Source organism: Lucilia sericata, unplaced genomic scaffold (genome assembly GCF_015586225.1).
Source record: "Lucilia sericata isolate MDLA Ls3-8-SP2 unplaced genomic scaffold, ASM1558622v1 Contig000309F_arrow, whole genome shotgun sequence".
Lineage (NCBI taxonomy): Eukaryota > Metazoa > Arthropoda > Insecta > Diptera > Calliphoridae > Lucilia > Lucilia sericata.
In genome coordinates this window covers 239,071-260,542 of record NW_023994333.1, presented here as the reverse complement: position 1 = coordinate 260,542, position 21,472 = coordinate 239,071, and the positions used below count along the sequence as shown (strand labels likewise).

The 21,472-nt window shown below is 27.8% G+C and overlaps 1 protein-coding gene across 1 annotated transcript in view; it reads right to left on the bottom strand.

Annotated features, from left to right (window-relative positions):
- LOC119603468 overlaps positions 1-21,472 on the bottom strand; it is a 152,056-nt gene that overhangs the window by 8,549 nt on the left and 122,035 nt on the right. The window contains exon 13 of the mRNA XM_037955504.1: positions 7,590-8,082. Coding sequence (XP_037811432.1) covers positions 7,590-8,082 — 493 coding nt within the window. The remainder of the gene's footprint in view (positions 1-7,589; positions 8,083-21,472) is intronic.

Sequence of the window (21,472 nt, the reverse complement as noted above, 5' to 3'; positions counted from 1 at the left end):
ATAATATAAGAAAGTTGGACTTCTTCTATGTTGTTGCGGAATGCGTTATCCGCATAATATATGATTTGAACTCTTTGTTAAAGTACTGTGAATTTGGAACTTAAATTTGAATTTTAAAATACCAACGAATTATTTTACTTCATGGTTTTTGGCTACATATTTACGCGAAACGCTATGGATTTTCTGATGTTAATTTAATAATATGTATTGGTCGACAAAATCAAGTTAAAATCTGTGTATCACATCGGATTGGAATATTTATAAAGAGATGCATAAAGAGTCACCTCTGTTTTGGAAATATATAATTTTGCTTACAATTTGATAATCTTAAATCTGTAATAAGCCTGTCTTTGAATTGAACTTCATACTCCGGAATACCTGTATCCCTAATTTAATTGTAAGGCAGAGTATTATTTGTCTGAAATAAAAACCATTATTTCAGTACATATACAGGAAATAAAAATTACAAATCACGCAGTACTTTACTTTATAAAGGTATTTTCAGACTACAATACTGAGTATTAACACACTTCAAATTAAAAATATTATGAAAATAATTCGCATTTTCAAAAAATCAATCCGAAAAATACATTTTATGTTTACACTATAACATTTGTAATATTTTTTATCCAATTTTCAATTATTTATGCACTTTTCGTTCTTATTTTTAATGTATTTTACACTTTTTGTTTGTTTTTTATTGTATTTATAAAATACATACCGAATACGTTTGAAAATAAAAAGTTTTTGAATTGTTTTAAAAAATTTATGAATACCGACCGTATGCCAAAAAATCAGTAATATTTTTGAAAATCAAATTACAAATTATATTTAGACTAGTAAATTGTATTATGATACAAATATTCTTGACAAGTATTAATACTCAGTATTGTAGTCTGAAAATACCTTAAAAGTTATACAATAAATTTGTAGGGCCTAGCTTCTTTCTGATAAACAACCGAAAAAATAAAATTCAAAAAGTCACCAAAAAGTTTGGGATTATTGGACAAAAATTGGAGATATTTGTATATACATATAAAAGCAGAATATTGTTTATTCATGGTTTTTTTCGTTCGTCTTCGCGGACACCCTAGGATTTTACTACGGACCACTAGGGGTCCGCGGACCCCCATTTGGGAATCGTTGGACTAGACTATAGATATAGACTAGACTATAGACTAGACTATAGACTAGACTATAGACTAGACTATAGACTAGACTATAGACTAGACTATAGACTAGACTATAGACTAGACTATAGACTAGACTATAGACTAGACTATAGACTAGACTATAGACTAGACTAGACTATAGACTAGACTATAGACTAGACTATAGACTAGACTATAGACTAGACTATAGACTAGACTATAGACTAGACTATAGACTAGACTATAGACTAGACTATAGACTAGACTATAGACTAGACTATAGACTAGACTATAGACTAGACTATAGACTAGACTAGACTATAGACTAGACTATAGACTAGACTATAGACTAGACTAGACTATAGACTAGACTATAGACTAGACTATAGACTAGACTATAGACTAGACTATAGACTAGACTATAGACTAGACTATATACTAGACTATAGACTAGACTAGACTATAGACTAGACTATAGACTAGACTATAGACTAGACTATAGACTAGACTATAGACTAGACTATAGACTAGACTATAGACTAGACTATAGACTAGACTATAGACTAGACTATAGACTAGACTATAGACTAGACTATAGACTAGACTATAGACTAGACTATAGACTAGACTATAGACTAGACTATAGACTAGACTATAGACTAGACTATAGACTAGACTATAGACTAGACTATAGACTAGACTATAGACTAGACTATAGACTAGACTATAGACTAGACTATAGACTAGACTATAGACTAGACTATAGACTAGACTATAGACTAGACTATAGACTAGACTATAGACTAGACTGTAGACTAGACTATAGACTAGACTATAGACTAGACTATAGACTAGACTATAGACTAGACTATAGACTAGACTATAGACTAGACTATAGACTAGACTATAGACTAGACTATAGACTAGACTATAGACTAGACTATAGACTAGACTATAGACTAGACTATAGACTAGACTATAGACGATAGACTAGACTATAGACTAGACTATAGACTAGACTATAGACTAGACTATAGACTAGACTAGACTAGACTATAGACTACTATAGACTAGACTATGACTAGACTACAGACTAGACTATAGACTAGACTAGACTAGACTAGACTACGACTAGACTAGACTAGACTACAGACTAGACTATAGACTAGACTACAGACTAGACTATGATGACTATAGACTAGACTATAGACTAGACTAGACTAGACTATAGACTAGACTATAGACTAGACTATAGACTAGACTATAGACTAGACTATAGACTAGACTATAGACTAGACTATAGACTAGAGTATAGACTAGACTAGACTAGACTATACTAGACTAGACTAGACTAGACTATAGACTAGACTATAGACTAGACTATAGACTAGACTATAGACTAGACTACAGACTAGACTATAGACTAGACTATAGACTAGACTATACTAGACTACAGACTAGACTATAGACTAGACTACAGACTAGACTATAGACTAGACTATAGACTAGACTATAGACTAGACTATAGACTAGACTATAGACTAGACTATAGACTAGACTATAGACTAGACTATAGACTAGACTATAGACTAGACTATAGACTAGACTAAGACTAGACTATAGACTAGACTATAGACTAGACTATAGACTATAGACTAGACTATAGACTAGACTATAGACCGACTATAGACTAGACTATAGACTAGACTATAGACTAGACTATAGACTAGACTATATATAGACTAGACTATAGACTAGACTAGACTAGACTATAGACTAGACTATAGACTAGACTATAGACTAGACTATAGACTGACTATAGACTAGACTATAGACTAGACTATAGACTAGACTATAGACTAGACTATAGACTAGACTATAGACTAGACTATAGACTAGACTATAGACTAGACTAGACTAGACTATAGACTAGACTATAGACTAGACTATAGACTAGACTATAGACTAGACTATAGACTAGACTATAGACTAGACTATACTAGACTATAGACTAGACTATAGACTAGACTATAGACTAGACTATAGACTAGACTATAGACTAGACTATAGACTAGACTATAGACTAGACTATAGACTAGACTATAGACTAGACTACATAGACTAGACTATAGACTAGACTATAGACTAGACTATAGACTAGACTATAGACTAGACTATAGACTAGACTATAGACTAGACTATAGACTAGACTACTATAGACTAGACTATAGACTAGACTATAGACCTAGACTATAAGACTAGACTATAGACTCGACTATAGACTAGATATAGACTAGACTATAGACTAGACTATAGACTAGACTTGATGACTATAGGCCTAGACTATAGGACTAGACTATAGGACTAGACTATAGACTAGACTATAGACTAGGACTATAGACTAGTAAGACTATAGGACTAGACTATAGACTAGACTATAGACTAGACTATAGACTAGACTATAGAATCATATGACTAGACTATAGACTAGACTATAGACTAGACTATAGACTAGACTATAGGGACTAGACTATAGTAAGACTATAGACTAGACTATAGCTAGACTATAGATAGCTATAGACTGAATAGACTAATAGACTAGACTATAGACTAGACTATAGACTAGACTATAGCCTAGACTATAGACTAGACTATAGAAGACATAGCTAGACTATGACTTAGACTATAGACTAGACTATAGACTAGACTCTAGACTAGGACTATAGACTCGACTATAGACTAGACTATAGATAGGACTATAGAATGACTAATAGACTAGCCTATAGACTAGACTATAGACTAGACTATAGACTAGACTATAGACTAGGACTATAGACTAGGACTATCGACTAGACTATAGACTAGAAGACTAGACTAGACTATAGACTAGACTATAGACTAGACTATAGACTAGACTATAGACTAGACTATAGACTAGACTATAGACTAGACTATAGACTAGACTATAGACTAGACTAGACTAGACTATAGACTACTATAGGACTATAGACTAGACTATAGACTAGACTATAGACTAGACTATAGACTAGACTATAGACTAGACTATAGACTAGACTATAGACTAGACTATAGACTAGACTATAGACTAGACTATAGACTAGACTATAGACTAGACTATAGACTAGACTATAGACTACTATAGACTAGACTATAGACTAGACTATAGACTAGACTATAGACTAGACTATAGACTAGACTATAGACTAGACTATAGACTAGACTATAGACTAGACTATAGACTAGACTATAGACTAGACTATAGACTAGACTATAGACTAGACTAGACTACAGACTAGACTATAGACTAGACTACAGACTAGACTATAGACTAGACTACAGACTAGACTATAGACTAGACTAGAATAGACTATAGACTATAAACTAGACTCTTTTAATAAAAAACTTTGAACAATTACTGTTTTTACAACATTTAACATCTTTTCTTTGACTGTATTTGAAGTTGTTATTGTTGGCGTACTTAGAGACATGCAGCAATAATGGGATGACATTCCATGTAAGTGTACAAGTTTGTATGTAAAAAAAAAAAACAAATATGCAGGTAATCGTAGTTTGTGATGAGCATGTTGTTTTAATTGCCTTTAACTTTGGTATTTCATAATTTATTGGCATTTAACATTAAATGTTCTTACATCTGCAGACATATTGCTATAAGCATATATGGAAATGTAGTTGTTTTTGTCATTTGATTACAACAAATTACTTGTACGTTTATGGAAATATTATATTCATCACTTATTTTAATTTACATAAATTTACAATATTACAAAGCAAAAAAGTGTTTTCTTTTAGAGATGATGAAAGAAATGTTAAAATTTAATGGCAAATGAGCCACCTTATTGTTTGTATAAGTATGAATAATCATTTTAAAACTTTAAATAAATATTTAAAATTTTTCTTGTACTTTAAATTTTGAAAAAAATGCATAATAAATTTTGAAATTAATTATGTTGTTTACCACATGTCACTTAGTTAAGCATTCTAAGTCTTTGTGACATTTACATAAAATTTCATAAATTGCTAATAATTGTGACCCTGGATATTATCTAGATAAAGTGTAAAATATGTAACGGCCATGAAGGACATTTAAAAGTGTGTCACCTGTGTTGAACACGGTGCTACCTATAACTAAAGTCATTCATAATCAATGAAATGCCACATAAATATTTACAGTTATAGTTATTTATGTGTAGGAACAATTTTTATGATTCAACTTTATAAAAATAAAACAAATAACCGCCAACATTGATGAAGTAAAGAAAAAAACGTAAACAAAATGAAATGTTTATACTTGTACAAAAATAAATATAAAATGTAAACGGCACACGACTACTACTAGTTACTAGATAAATTGAACTCAACATTTAGGAATGTGGTTTTGCATACAAACAGCAGCAGCGAAATTAAACTAAACCAAACTTTGAAAAAACAAACAAACAAACAGCAGCAGCAGATAAATAAATAAACTTCTCAGACTTGCTAAACTTGCTAAACTAAACAATTTATATACAAATGTCAACAATAAGAAAGGAAAATTAAAAAAAAAAACAATTATTATAAGTCAAAAGCGTTTAGTAAAACTTGTTTACCAACATGTTGGCCAGCAACAATGTTTACTAGGTAAATAGTCTAATCCATAATCAACATTGTAATGGTTAATGCGATTCTGGATGACAATCTCATTTATCTACAGTATTAGTTATGGAATATAGTTTTGACTATTTACCTAGTAAACATTGTTGCTGAACATTTTCACCATACTAAAGGGTATAGTCAAGGCTTTAGTCTAGTCTATAGTAGATGCTATAGTCTAGTCTATAGTAGAGGCTATAGTCTAGTCCATGTAGAGGCTATAGTATAGTATACAGTCAAGTCTATGGGCGACAATATAGTTCAGTCTATAGTAGAGATTATAGTTTAGTTTATAGTCGAAACTGTAGTCTAGTTTATAGCCACAACTATAGTAAACTCTGTAATTGAGACTATAGCCTGGTGTATACTAAGGACTATAATTTAGTGTATAGTCGGGACTATAATCAAGTCTATAGTCGGGAATATGATCCAGTCTATAGTGGGAACTATAGTCTTTAGTAGAGACTATAGTTTAGAGTATATAGTCAACACTATAGTCTAATATGTAGTTGAGACTATAGTCAGGTGTATACTCGGGACTATAATTTAGTCCATAGTCGGGAATATAGTCTTTAGTGTGGTCTATAGTCTAGTCTAGTCTACACTCTAGTCTATAGTTCATTCTACAGCCCTGTCTGCAATCAAGTCTATGATCCAGACTATAGACTTGTCTAAAGCCTAATAAATAGTCGAGACTACAGTCATTCTATAGTCGTAACTATATTCTTGTCTAGATATTCTATGGTTTAGTTCAGAGTTGAGACTATATGCTATTCTATAGTCTAGTCTATAGTCTAGTGTATAGACCAGTCTATAGTCGATACTATAGTCGAACTATATGGTAGTCTATAGTGGATACTATGGGCTAGTCTATAGTCGAGACTACAGATCAGTTTATAGTCTAGCCTATAGTCGATAGTATAGGCTAATTATAGTACAGTCTTTCGTCGATACTATAGTCGAGACAATACTCTATTCTATGGTTAAGTCTATAGTCTAGTTCAATAGTCGAGACTATATTATAGTCTTTTGTCGAAACAATAGACTACTCTTTAGACGAAACAATAGACTGCAATCTACTTAATAGTCGTGAGTATAGTCTGTAGTCTAGACTTTAGGCTAGTCTTTAGTCGAGACTATAGCCTAGTTTGTAGTCGAGACTATAGGCTAGTTTATAGTCTAGTCAATAGTCGAGACTATAAGCTAGTTTATAGTCAAGTCTATATCCGAGACTATAGGCTGGTTTATAGTCTAGTCCATATAGTCTAGCATATGTAGTAGGCTAGCTTATAGTAGAGTCTATAGCCGCTACTATAGGCTAGTCTACAGCCGAGTTTAGTCTATCGTCAAGATCATACGCTAGCATATAGTCTAGTCAATAGCCAAGACTATATCCCAGTCTATAGTCGAGACTATAGTCTAATCTATAATCTACTCTAGTCGATACTATAGGGTGGTCTATAGTAGAGACTATAGGGTAGTCTCTAATATAGACTATATGGTAGTCTGTAGTCAAACCCATAGAGTTGTCTATAGTCGAATCTATAGGGTCTATAGTCCAACCTTTAGTCGAGATTATATATATATAGTTCCAGTCGATAGTCCACACAATAGTCTAGTCTATACGTTGTAAACATTTAACATTTTAAATAATTTACATGAAACTAAGTACAATATTAAATATCAATAGAGTCTGTTGGCAAACATGTTTCTCAACAATGTTGCTACACACACACACATTTAACAATCATCTTATTGTTTTCTCACCTGATCCATCGCCATTCGTATTGCTAGCCGGCAATGTTGTTAAACGTCTGGCTTGAAATTTACGTCTTAAAGCTGCTGTTTGCTTCGCTGCAATATCATTATCAGCAGATGACGATGACGTCAATGATGAAGCCAATTTCAAATCATTCGATAATGTTTCCGCTGATTTTTTCTTCGCTTTAAACGATGTTGCCGCATTCGTATCGGTTGTTATATCAACAGCAGCGGCATTTATAGATGGTGGTCGATTGGTGCGTAAACGTTTAAATTTCGAGGTCGTCGTTATGTATTCATCGTTGATCGGTGAAGATGAGTCTAAGTGTGTTGTTAATGTTGGTGCTGTGGTTTGTTGTGGCTGGCTGTTAACAGCAGCTGCTGCTGAGTTAGCTGAGGGAGCAGCAGTAGATGAATTGATTAAACGTCGGCGCACACTTAAAACAGGCCTTCGCGTTACTGTTAAACCATTGCTGTTAACAGTTGCTGGTGTGCGCAGCTATAGAGAGGATGGAGATAGTTGGTCGTTGTAATAAGATAAATTTAGTTTTGAAAAAAATATTGAAAAAAAGAAGAAAATAACGAATAAATAATTAATTTAAGTTTTTAGTTAAGTTATTTTTTGGAAATATTTTTAAAGGATTTTTTATATGAAAAAAAGTATTTATTTACGTGTGTTTGTGTAAGTTTTTAAGATAAAAGTGTTCAAGGATTGTTTTGTATTTCATATTAAAGTGTTTGTGTTGTGTGTGTTTAAATTTTGTCTGTATTTAACTACTTTTTGCCGCTACTAGATTTGCTAGAGAAAAAGTGCTGAAAACAAAAAATTTAAATTAAAATAAAGATTTTTTAAGTGCTTAGTTAAAAAGTTAAAGTTAGTTTTTTAATTATAAGTTTTTTTTTTAATTAAAATTATATTAATTTAAGCTAAAGGTGTGCAATGCTTTTATGATGCATGAAATTGTAAAAGAGTTTTAATGTTATTGTTTTTAAGTTTTTAAGTTTCAATAAAAAAGTTTTACGATCTGTTGGTGTTTCTGGCTGTTTCATTTAGTAGGTGTTATAAAAGTTGGAAAAACAAATAAAAATATTACGAAATGTAAAGATTTTGAAAACAAACATAAACTATAATAACCAAACAAAACAATAGAAAACAATTAAGATTTGTAAAGGCAACTATAATTTTGTATTGTTTGCTAACATTTTTTGGGGATCAAAACACAAAAACTAACGGCTAAAAAAAAAATATTTGTCATCAGAAGTTTCAAATTTTTATTTATTATTTTTGAAACGTCTTTTGATCTCTTTAATTCAACGCAACTTTAAGTTTGCTGCTTAAGTCTTTTGATTTGCCTAACAACATTCGACTGAAATTAAGTTTGTAACTTAAGTCTTTTTAAAATAACTTCTCAAAACAATTATAGTCTAGTCTAGAGTCTGGTCTATAGTCTAGTCTATAGTCTAGTCTATAGTCTAGTCTATAGTCTAGTCTATAGTCTAGTCTATAGTCTAGTCTATAGTCTAGTCTATAGTCTAGTCTATAGTCTAGTCTATAGTCTAGTATATAGTCTAGTCTATAGTCTAGTCTATCGTCTAGTCTATAGTCTAGTCTATAGTCTAGTCTATCGTCTAGTCTATATTCTAGTCTATAGTCTAGTCTATAGTCTAGTCTATAGTCTAGTCTATAGTCTAGTCTATAGTCTAGTCTATAGTCTAGTCTATAGTCTAGTCTATAGTCTAGTCTATAGTCTAGTCTATAGTCTAGTCTATAGTCTAGTCTATATATAGTCTAGTCTATATATAGTCTAGTCTATAGTCTAGTCTATAGTCTAGTCTATAATCTAGTATATAGTCTAGTCTATAGTCTAGTCTATAATCTAGTCTATAGTCTAGTCTATAGTCTAGTCTATAGTCTAGTCTATAGTCTAGTCTATAGTCTAGTCTATAGTCTAGTCTATAGTCTAGTCCATAGTCTAGTCTATAGTCTAGTCTATAGTCTAGTCTATAGTCTAGTTTATAGTCTAGTCTATAGTCTAGTCTATATCTAGTCTAGTCTATCTAGTCTATAGTCTAGTCTATAGTCTAGTCTATAGTCTAGTCCATAGTCTAGTCTATAGTCTAGTCTATAGTCTAGTCTATAGTCTAGTCTATAGTCTAGTCTATAGTCTAGTCTACAGTCTAGTCTATAGTCTAGTCTATAGTCTAGTCTATAGTCTAGTCTATAGTCTAGTCTATAGTCTAGTCTAGTCTAGTCTATAGTCTAGTCTATAGTCTAGTCTATAGTCTAGTCTATAGTCTAGTCTATAGTCTAGTCTATAGTCTAGTCTATAGTCTAGTCTATAGTCTAGTCTATAGTCTAGTCTATAGTCTAGTCTATAGTCTAGTCTATAGTCTAGTCTATAGTCTAGTCTATAGTCTAGTCTATAGTCTAGTCTATAGTCTAGTCTATAGTCTAGTCTATAGTCTAGTCTATAGTCTAGTCTAGTCTAGTCTATAGTCTAGTCTATCTCTAGTCTATAGTCTAGTCTATAGTCTAGTCTATAGTCTAGTCTATAGTCTAGTCTATAGTCTAGTCTATAGTATAGTCTATAGTCTAGTCTATAGTCTAGTCTATAGTCTAGTCTATAGTCTAGTCTATAGTCTAGTCTATAGTCTAGTCTATAGTCTAGTCTATAGTCTAGTCTATAGTCTAGTCTATAGTCTAGTCTATAGTCTAGTCTATAGTCTAGTCTATAGTCTAGTCTATAGTCTAGTCTATAGTCTAGTCTATAGTCTAGTCTATAGTCTAGTCCATAGTCTAGTCTATAGTCTAGTCCATAGTCTAGTCTATAGTCTAGTCTATAGTCTAGTCCATAGTCTAGTCTATAGTCTAGTCTATAGTCTAGTCTATAGTCTAGTCTATAGTCTAGTCTATAGTCTAGTCTATAGTCTAGTCTATAGTCTAGTCTTAGTCTAGTCTATAGTCTAGTCTATAGTCTAGTCTGTAGTCTGTAGTCTAGTCTATAGTCTATCTTAGTCTGTCTAATAGTCTAGTCTATATTGTCCTAGGCTAGTCTATTCTAGTCTAGCTGGAGTCTAGTCTTAGTTTAGTCTAGAGTCTAGTCTATAGTCTAGTCTATAGTCTAGTCTATAGTTCTAGTCCTATAGTCTAGTCTATAGTCTAGTCGAATAGTCTAGTCTATAGTCCTACGTCTATAGTCTAGTCTAGAGTCCTAGTCTATAGTCTAGTCTATAGTCCTAGTCTATAGTCTAGTCTATAGTTCTAGTCTATAGTCTAGTCTATAAGTTTAAGGTCTATAGGCTAGTCTATAGTCTAGTCCTTAGTCTAGTCATTTAGTCTAGTCTTTAGTCTAGTCTATAGTCTAGGTTTAGCGTTTTCTATGTTTACCTAATTGCATGTTTGTTACTTAAGTCTTTTGTTCTGACTAACAAAATTTTACTTTAATCAAGTTCGTGCCTTAAGTCTTTTGTTTTTGAAAGATGGTCATCATTTCAAACGAAACAATTAGGAATCTTTTAACCATTTTTATACTTTTGTAAAATTTTTATTAGATTTTATTTTAAAAATTATTTTTATTGCGTTTTAAAAACTTAACAGAAAACATAAGAAAAATCATGATTAATTTAAATTATCATAACAAGTGTAATCAAACACTACGATATACATAAATCATTTATTAATGGTTTAAAGTAATTTAAATAATTTGTTTATGCCACTTATTAAAAATGACTCATTAAAAATGTATTATAGTAGAGAAGAAATATTTGCTAACTAACACCTTTGGTTGCTTAGACTTTAACAGTTTCAATTAATTGGTTTTCGAATAAAACTTATTATAAAACTATTCTGGTTTATGTTGATGAATAATGTTTGTTTAATAATAATATGACTCATTGATCTGGGTTTGTTTTAAATTAAAGATGCATTTAAATAGCTTTATATACTTTATGTTTTATATTCACGTTTGAAGTTCATTAAAAATATACGTTTTAAATTATTATTGTAATTTTTTTTATAAAATTGCTTTGGTAACTAATTAAAGATGTACTCAGTTTTATTTTTAAAACTTTTTAATGGAATTTTTATTTGATGAATATTTTGACCTTGAAGATAAGTTAGATTGCAATTAGAATATAATGTTTTTTTTTTTTAATATTAAGTACTTATCAAGATAGAAATATTAGTAGTGTTCAGATTCATATCAATTTTAAAATTTATGATATTTATCTGAGTCGTATATAAATACATATGTACATATATAAAAAGGTTACTAGGCTCAATATCGTTAAAGGATTGAACGATCTATATTAAGCCCTTGTTTAAAATCAGTTTGGTCCATACAATTTCCTTTTTTTAGCATTCATCTGATCAATAAATTTGGTCCTATGATAAATTTCTCGATTAATTTTTCTTTTTGTAGAAAATGTTTATAAAAATGTTCTATAAATTTTCTTTTTGATATAAAATTGTCGATAATAATCTATTTTATGAAAAATTTTCAAAAAATTTTCTCTTTTTATAGAAAATTTTCGAAAAATTCTGTTTTTTTTAGAAAAATTCTATTTTTTATAGAAATATTTTTATACAAAAAATTTTCGAAAAATTCACTTTATTATAGAAAATTTGTAGAAAAATTCTTTTTTTTAATAGACAGTTTTTTGAGAAATTATTTTGTTTATAGAAAATTTTCGAACAAATCTTTTTTTTATTAAAAATTTTAGAAAAATTTTGTATTTTATACAAATATTTTGAAAAATTATCTTTTGTATAGAAAATTTGAGAAAAAATTATTTTTTTCTATAGAAAATTTCCTATAAAATTTCTTTTTCTATAGAAAATTTTAGAGAAAATTTCTTTTCTATAGATAATTTTAGAGAAAATTTTCTTTTCTATAGAAAATTTACGTGAAAACTCTCTTTTCTATAGAAAATTTTCGAGATAATTCTCTTTTTTGTAGAAAATTTTCGAAAAAAATCTAATTTCTATAGAAAATTTTCGAGAAAATTCTCTTTTTTTGTAGAAAATTTTCGAGAAAATTCTCTTTTCTATAGACAATTTTAGAGAAAATTCTCTTTTCTATAGAAAATTGCGAGAAAATTATCTTTTCTATAGAAAATTTTCGAGAAAATTATCTTTTCTATAGAAAATTTTCGATAAAATTATCTTTTCTATAGAAAATTTTCGAGAAAATTATCTTTTCTATAGAAAATTTTCGAGAAAATTATCTTTTCTATAGAAAATTTTCGAGAAAATTCTCTTTTCTATAGAAAATTTTCGAGAAAATTCTCTTTTCTATAGAAAATTTTCGAGAAAATTCTCTTTTCTATAGAAAATTTTCGAGAAAATTCTCTTTTCTATAGAAAATTTTCGAGAAAATTCTCTTTTCTTTCGAGAAAATTCTCTTTTCTATAGAAAATTTTCGAGACAATTCTCTTTTCTATAGAAAATTTTCGAGAAAATTCTCTTTTCTATAGAAAATTTTCGAGAAAATTCTCTTTTCTATAGAAAATTTTCAAAAAAAATTATCTTTTCTATGGAAAATTTTCGAGAAAATTATCTTTTCTATAGAAAATTTTCGAGAAAATTATCTTTTCTATAGAAAATTTTCAAGAAAATTATCTTTTCTATAGAAAATTTTCAAGAAAATTATCTTTTCTATAGAAAATTTTCAAGAAAATTATCTTTTCTATAGAAAATTTTCAAGAAAATTATCTTTTCTATAGAAAATTTTCAAGAAAATTATCTTTTCTATAGAAAATTTTCGAGAAAATTCTATTTACTGTAAAAGATTTTCGAGAAAATTCTATTTACTGTAAAAGATTTTCGAGAAAATTCTATTTACTGTAAAAGATTTTCGAGAAAATTATTCTTTCAGTAGAAAATTTTCGAGAAAATTCTTTTTTTTTTATAGAAATCTTTGGAGAAAATTCTAATTTTTATTGACAATTTTTAATAGAAATATTTGGTCAAATTCTCTTTTCTAAAGAAAATTTTCGTAAATTTCTCTTTTCTATAGAAATTTTTCGTAAATTTCTCTTTTTTATAGAAAAATGTCCAAAAATTCTATTTTTATAGAAATTTTTCAAAAATCAATCTTGTTTATAGAAAATATCTCTTTTTTAAAAAAATTTTCTTTTTTTATCGAATGTTTTCAAAAACTTCTCCTATTTTATGGAATATGTTCAATAACTATCTTGTTATAGAAAATTTTCAAGAAATTTTTAAATTTAAAAGTATCTTTGAAATACTCATTTCCCAATTTGTTTTTTGTAGAAAATTTCCTTATTATAGAATTGATGTTTAATTATTGACACACAAATTATTAACAAATTTTAACTTTAAATTAAACTATAAAAGTATTTAGTTAAATTTAGATTGAAATAATTTAAGGTTTGTGTCTTAAATCTTTTGTTTTGCCAAACATTTTCTTTCTATACAAAGACATGATTTATCATTTAAATCAAGACAAAAAATCATAATTTATTGCCAAAAATGTTAAAACCATTATTAATGGGTTTCAAAATGAATTGCAAAAATTTTTCTATTTAACTATTTAAAGTAGCTGAAGCAAACAAAAGTAAATAGATTTCAATAAGAGGTGCCATTCATAGGTCTATTTTTTATTGCATATATAATAAAGTTATATTTTGAAACATTTATTACGTTTTCAATAAACTAAAAGCACTTTTAAGAAAACAATTGTTGTATATTTTCAATTGATGTCAAGTGTAGGTTTGTTTTCTAACAATTATTAAGAGAAAACTTTTTTCAATGTCATTGATATTTTATATTTTATAGTATATGCAAATTGTTTACATTAATTTGTTATTAATTAATTAAAAATTTTATTTTAATTTAATAGATATTAAACAGTAAACAAATTGCAGTTTAGGTGTTTAAAGAATGTTAAAAGTGGTAAATAGTTGCATAACAAAATTCTAGAAGAAGTGTGCTGTAATTAAACAATTAATATTTTTTTATAACTTAAATGTTTTGTATTACAATTTGTTTCTTAACAAATCTATTTATCCTTCATTAGTGTGTTTAATATTGTATTACCTTGTAATTCTTGTTTTCTTATGTTTCGTTTTTTGTAATATTGATATTTAATATATTTTTCAAGTGAAGATAATTTTATAAATATTTGTTAATTTAACATTTAAATGTCATCTTTATTTCTATGTTAATTCCTATATATATATATTTTTAATGCCAAAAACACTTGCTTATTTGTGGTTAAACTTTAAACTGGATTTTTAAGCCCACTGCATTGAACTTGTTTTTTTGGAAAAGATATATGATTTTTTAATGCAAAGTTGATTGGGACACATTAACCTAAACATGTCACTTTGATTTAAATGCAATTGAAATGATTTTAAATGAATTATGAATGACTACAGTACGTTACATTAAGCACTAAAGTTTTAAAGATTGTTTGGAGACAAAAAGTTCTGGAAAAAACGAAAATTATAAAATCTTTTAAAGCAAAGTTATATTTTTTGTATACATTTTCTATTAAAAAAGATTTTTAAATATTTTCTATAAAAAAAAAATTTCAAAAACATTATTCACCTAAACAAAAATTTCAAACTTCCCACACTTTTAACTAAATATATATGTATAAGAGGTTAATAAACATGATTACACATCATAATTTCCTCTTAATTTAAATGTTATTTACGCATTTAAATAAATATTTAAAAAAACAAGACAAGCCCCTTCAAATTGTTTAATAAAACAACAAAGCAAAAGATGAACAACATCAAAAAAAACGAAAACGAAACTCAACATGAGATCACCCTGCTTTCAAAAACATAACAATTACTAAACTCTAATAAAATATCAGGCTTATTTCCCATTTACACAATATTTAAAAAAAAAAATTTAAATTTTTTAGAAACAAAATAACAGCAAACAAATGACCATTGGTTTGGCTTGCATGGACAACAAGCATGATCAAACTTAAAACTGTAAATTTTGCGTTAAAAATTCAAATTGCATACATCCGCAAAACTCGATTATTATTATTATTATAAGTGTGTTTTTATTATGAAAACAACAGAGTTTTATAAACAAGCTATACAATTACGCAATGTTTGTAAATATTTATAAAAAAAAAATCAAAACAAACTAAATAAAAACTAAGTTACAGTAAGCAAAATCAATGTCAACAACATGTGAATTCAAAACGAAACTTGTATAGAAATGAATTTAAAATGTTGAAAATAAATAAAAATAATAAAAAAGATAAGCTGTATTAGTGTTTAATGAGACACATCTAAATGTAAGAATTTTTATACCCACCATCAAAAAAGATGGGGGGTATATTGATTTTGTCATTCCGTTTGTAACACATCGAATTATTGGTCAGAGACCCACAAAAGTATATATATTCTGGGTCCTCATTAAATTCTAAGACGATCTAGCCATGTCTGTCCGTCTGTCCGTCCGTCCGTCTGTCTGTCTGTCTGTTGAAAGCACGATAGAGTCCGAATGGAAAGAGCTAGAGGCTTGAAATTTCACATAAATATTTCTTATAGGTAAGGTTTGTTTGGTATTGAAAATGGCCAATATCGGTCCACGTTTTCGGATAGCCCCCATACAAGTGGCCCCTAGAAAAGCAGCTTTAACAGCCATAACTTGTTTAAAAATACGAATATACCGATGAAATTCGACAATTTCTTGTGATCCAAAATCACTGTGCAAAATTTTATGAGGATCGGTCCATAATTGACTCTACCCCCCATATAAGGTCCCCTTCAGAAAATGACTTTAACGCTCATTACTGGCTTAAAAATTCTAGTATATAGATGAAATTCGACATAAGTAATTTTCATACGAGTCAAAATCTATCTAAAAAATTTTATGTTGATCGGTCCATGATTGACCCTACCCCCCATATAAGGTCCCCTTCAGAAAATGACTGCAACGCTCATTAATGACTTAAAAATACGAGTGTAGCGATGAAATTCGACACAAATAAATTTTATACGAACCAAATTCTGTCTACCAAATTTTATGAGGATCCACCCATAATTGACCCTACCCCCCCATATAATGTCCCCTTCAGAAAATTACTTTAACGCTTATAACTGGCCTAAAAATACGAATATATAGATGAAATTAGACATAAGTAAGTTTCATTCGAGTCAAACGAGGTTTGATGGTGGGTATATAAGATTCGGCATAGCCGAATATAACACTCTTACTTGTTTTTTTTTTAATGAATTAAGACTAAATAAGTGGTTAATTGATTGTTAGTCTACAGCAAATTTTATAAAAAGAAAATTGCATTGCATTTTTATAAAAAGAAATTGCATTGCATTAATTGATTGTTAGACTACAGCAAATTTTATAAAAAGAAAATTTTCTAGAAAAATTTCTACAGAAAAGAAAATTTTATGGAAAATATTTTGTGGAAAATGTTCTATAGAAAAGAGAATTTTGTTGAAAATTTTTTATAGAAAAGAGAGTTTTCTCAAAATTTTTTATAGAAAAGATAATTTTCTCGAAAATTTTCTACAGAAACGTGAAATTTCTGGAAAAAACTTTATATAGAAAAGAGAATTTTCTCAAAAATTATCTATAGAAAAGAAAATTTTCTATGAAAAAGAGAATTTTATCGAAAATTTTCTATTGAAAAGATAATTTTCTCAAAAATTTTCTATAGAAAAAAGAATCTTATCGAAATTTTCTATAAAAAGATAATTTTCTTTAGAAAAGAGAATCTCTTGAAAATCTTCTATAGAAGAGAGAATTTACATGAAAATTTTGTAAAGAAATGAGAATTTCGTGGAAATTTTCTACAGAAAATATACATACTTTTCTAGAAAATTTTCTATAAAAAGGGAATTTTCTCGAAAATTTTTTTGAAAATGTTATATAGAAAAGAGAATTTTCTTGAAATTGTTCTTTAGAGAAGGGAATTTTGTCAAAAATTTTCTCAAAAAAATTTTGTAAAAAAATACTTTCTCGAAAACTTTCTATAGAAAAGAGAATTTTCTCGAAAACTTTCTATAGAAAAGAGAATTTTCTCTAAAATTTTCTACAGAAAAGAGTATTTTCTCAAAAATTTTCTATAGAAAACAGAATATTCTCAAACATTTTCTATAGAAAAGAGAATATTCTCAAACATAGAAAAGAGAATTTTCTCGAAAATTTTCTACAGAAAAGAGAATTTTCTCGAAAACGTTTTATAGAAAAGAGAATATTCTCGAAAGTTTTCTATAGAAAAAAGAATTTTATAGACAATTTTCTATAGAAAAGTTAATATTCTCGAAAATTTTCTATAAAAAAGTGAATTTCCTCGAAAATGTTTTATAGAAAACAGAATGTTATAGAAAATATTCTATAGAAAAGAGAATTTTATCGATAATTTTCTATAGAAAAGAGAATTTTATCAAAAACTTTCTATAGAAAAGAGAATTTTTTTCGAAAATTTTCTATAGAAAAGAGAATTTTATCGAAAATTTTCTATAGAAAGAGAATTTTCTCAAAATTTTTCTATAGAAAAGAAAATTTTCTATAAAAAAATTTACAGAATTTTCTATAAAAGATAATTTTTTCAAATTGTTCTATAGAAAATAGAATTTTCTGGAAAATTTTCTATAGAAAAAAAAAATTTTCTTGAAAATTTTCTATAGAAAAGACAATTTTCTCGAAAATTTCCTATAGGAAAGAGAATATTCTCGAAAATTTTGTATGGAAAAGAGCATTTTCTCGAAAATTTTCTATAGAAAAGAGAACTTTCTCAAAAACTTTCTATAGAAAGAGTGAATTTTCTCAAAAATTTTCTATAGAAAACAGAACTTTCTCGAAAACTTTCTATAGAAAACTGAATTTTCTCGAAAACTTTCTATAGGAAAGAGAATTTTCACGAAAATTTTCCATAGAAAAGTGAATTTTCCCCAAAATTTTCTATAGAAACGAGAATTTTCTCAAAAACTTTCTATAGAAAAGAGAATTTTTTCGAAAATTTTCTATAGAAAAGAGAATTTTATCGAAAATTTTCTATAGAAAACAGAATTTTCTCGAAAATTTTTCATAGAAAAGTGAATTTTCTCCAAAATTTTCTATAGAAAAGTGAATTTTCTCCAAAATTTTCTATAGAAACGAGAATTTTCTCGAAAACTTTCTATAGAAAAAATAATTTTTTCGAAAATTTTCGAAAGTTTTCTTAAGAAAAGAAAATTTTCTATAGAAAAGAGAATTTTATCAAAAATGTTCTATAAAAAGGAGTATTTTCTCGAATATTTTGTATATAAAAGAGAATTTTCTAGAACATTTTCTATAGAACAGAGAATTTCTTCAACATTTCTTTTCTTTTTTCTCGAAAATTTTCTATAGAAAAGAGATTTTTCTCGAAAATTTTCTATAGAAAATAGAATTCTCTCGAAAATTTTCTATAGTAAAGAGAATTTTTCGAAGACTTTCGTTAGAAAAGAGAATTTTTTGAAAATTTTCTATAAAAAAGAGAATTTTCTCAAAAATTCTTTATAAAATAGAACATTTTCTCGAAAAATTTCTATAAAAAGAGAAAAATGTCTATAAAAAAGAGAAAATTTTCTATAAAAAAGAGATTTTTTTCAAAAATTTTCTATAAAAAGAGAATTTTCTATAAAAGTAGAAGTTTTCAAGAAAATTTCTATAAATAAAACAAATTTATCGGAAATTTATTATGAATTTTTGAAAGATTTTCTCTTAAAAGAGAATTTTTCAAGAATTTTTCAAAATATTGAGTTTAGCTCAAAGGCATTACATTTTAATTAAAATGCATGACACAGTAAACTATAAAATCCAAGTATCACAACAATTATATCATTGGACATCAAAAGAAAAACGAAAACTAAATGATAACGATGACTAACGATCATCCTATTAAAAGTGATATGAAAAGAAACTTAAGAAATCAATTTAACAAAACGAGCTTAAAATATTAAACTAGTTAAATGTTTGAGTCAAAATACAAACAAATATTTAACTATTCAAATTATACATATACAGTATTGCTGAAAACCTTAGCAACTTTTTTGAAAGTGTTGTCTAGAGCTTGTATTGGCAGTGAAACAATCTTTTTGATAATAGCTTAGAGCCACAAAGTGTTAGCAAAAGTTGCTTAGATTTTGAACAATACTGTACATACATGTATATTTTCATTTGTCATCAAAGGAATATAATATCAAAGTGTATAAAATAATAGATTGTCATCGTATTCAATGAATCAAAACGTGAGATGTTTAAAATATTTTTTTTGATGAAATAGTTTTTTCAAACACCAACAAATAAATAAACGAGTTTTGAGAAATTTATATTTATACCAACTAAAAGAAGTAGTTAATTCAAAACAGTTTTTATGAATTTTTTTTTTTTTCAATATTGCAAAATGCTGTCTGTGCATTCAAGGAAATATTTAAAAAAGCGTTTTTTTATAAAGAATGGCTACGAAATTGTTTTTTTCAGCTTTATTAAACATTTTGAAATTTTTCGTAGAAAAATTTTTTTCTTATAAAATCGTATGGGCTGGTATTACTGGTAATTTTTTGGCTTCTTCTTATAAATGGGTCAACTGCAACTTGCAGTTTGTTTTCAGTTTTTAGTTTTGCGTGCGTAAAACACCAAACCTCTTGACTAGAGAGGGGAGTTGATGATTGTTCGCTAAAAAAAAACTTGGTAACTAAAGATGAGCAACCTGTTTTTTTTTGTTTGCAAAGTATCATTTTAATTCCATCTTTTTATAGAGAAAAAAAAAAAAACCAAAATAATTCAAGGCAATAAAAAAACTATTTAGGTTTTAAACCACAAAATAACTTTGGCTTAAAGCTGGTCATCATTTTGCAACATGAAATTTCTGTGGTAACTTTAGTTTACTCACAATATTACACAATATTCAACTTAATCATTTTTATATTGCTCCTATCTCTCTCTCTCTTGTCATATAAAATATTTATAAATATTTGTTGTCTGAAACATCAACTGTTTTTTTTTTTTTTTTAGTTGATATGAACGCATATTTTGTTTAATACTTTTTACATGCTTGAAATTTCATTCATTCATGCTCATCTACTGTCTGTAGTCTACACAGCAGCATCATCATCATCATCATCTATAATTTATGGATTTACCATAAAAATTTATCAATATATTGTAGTTGTTAACAAAAATAAAATGTTAAGAGTGTGCTGTGTATAAAAGTATGATGTAATTTATTTGAATTAATGGCCACAGCTGCGTCACTGCCCAAATCTTTGAATTTGATGTTGATGATCTTATGCTGATCATAACAAATAAGTTACAATGGTTTGAATGGATGAACGACAAAACAATGGAATTTTAAAAAGTTTCTTGTAATTGTGAGTTTGATTGGTGACATTTGTAAGTTTGTTATTTGTTAAATATAATAAAAGGTTTGTATGGGTTGTAGAGATCTTCTAACTCTTTGAATACAAATTGAAACTAATCTATAGGTTAACATGATCAGTATGATGTATAACTTTCAATTTCTAATATTTTGGCAAAAGTTTAATTGATCTCTTGTCAAAATAGTGATCTTTTCACAAAGAAGTAATCTGCTAATAATATAGTAATATTTTGTTTAAAAAACGATCTTTTATCAAAACAGTGATCATTAGATTAACAAGAGATCTTTCAACCAAAGGGTGAAATCACTCTCAAAAGAGTGATCTTTTATTAAAAAGAGAATTTCTCCGCTAAAATAGTGATCTTCTAGATTACCAACTCTTTCAATTTAATTTGAAAATAATATAAAAACTTACATACAAACAGGATCAATAAGATCTAAGATCTCTCAATTTCTAATATTTTGGCAAAAGTTTAATTTATCTCTTCTGACAAAGAAGTAATCTGCCGATAATAGAGTAAACTTTTGTTT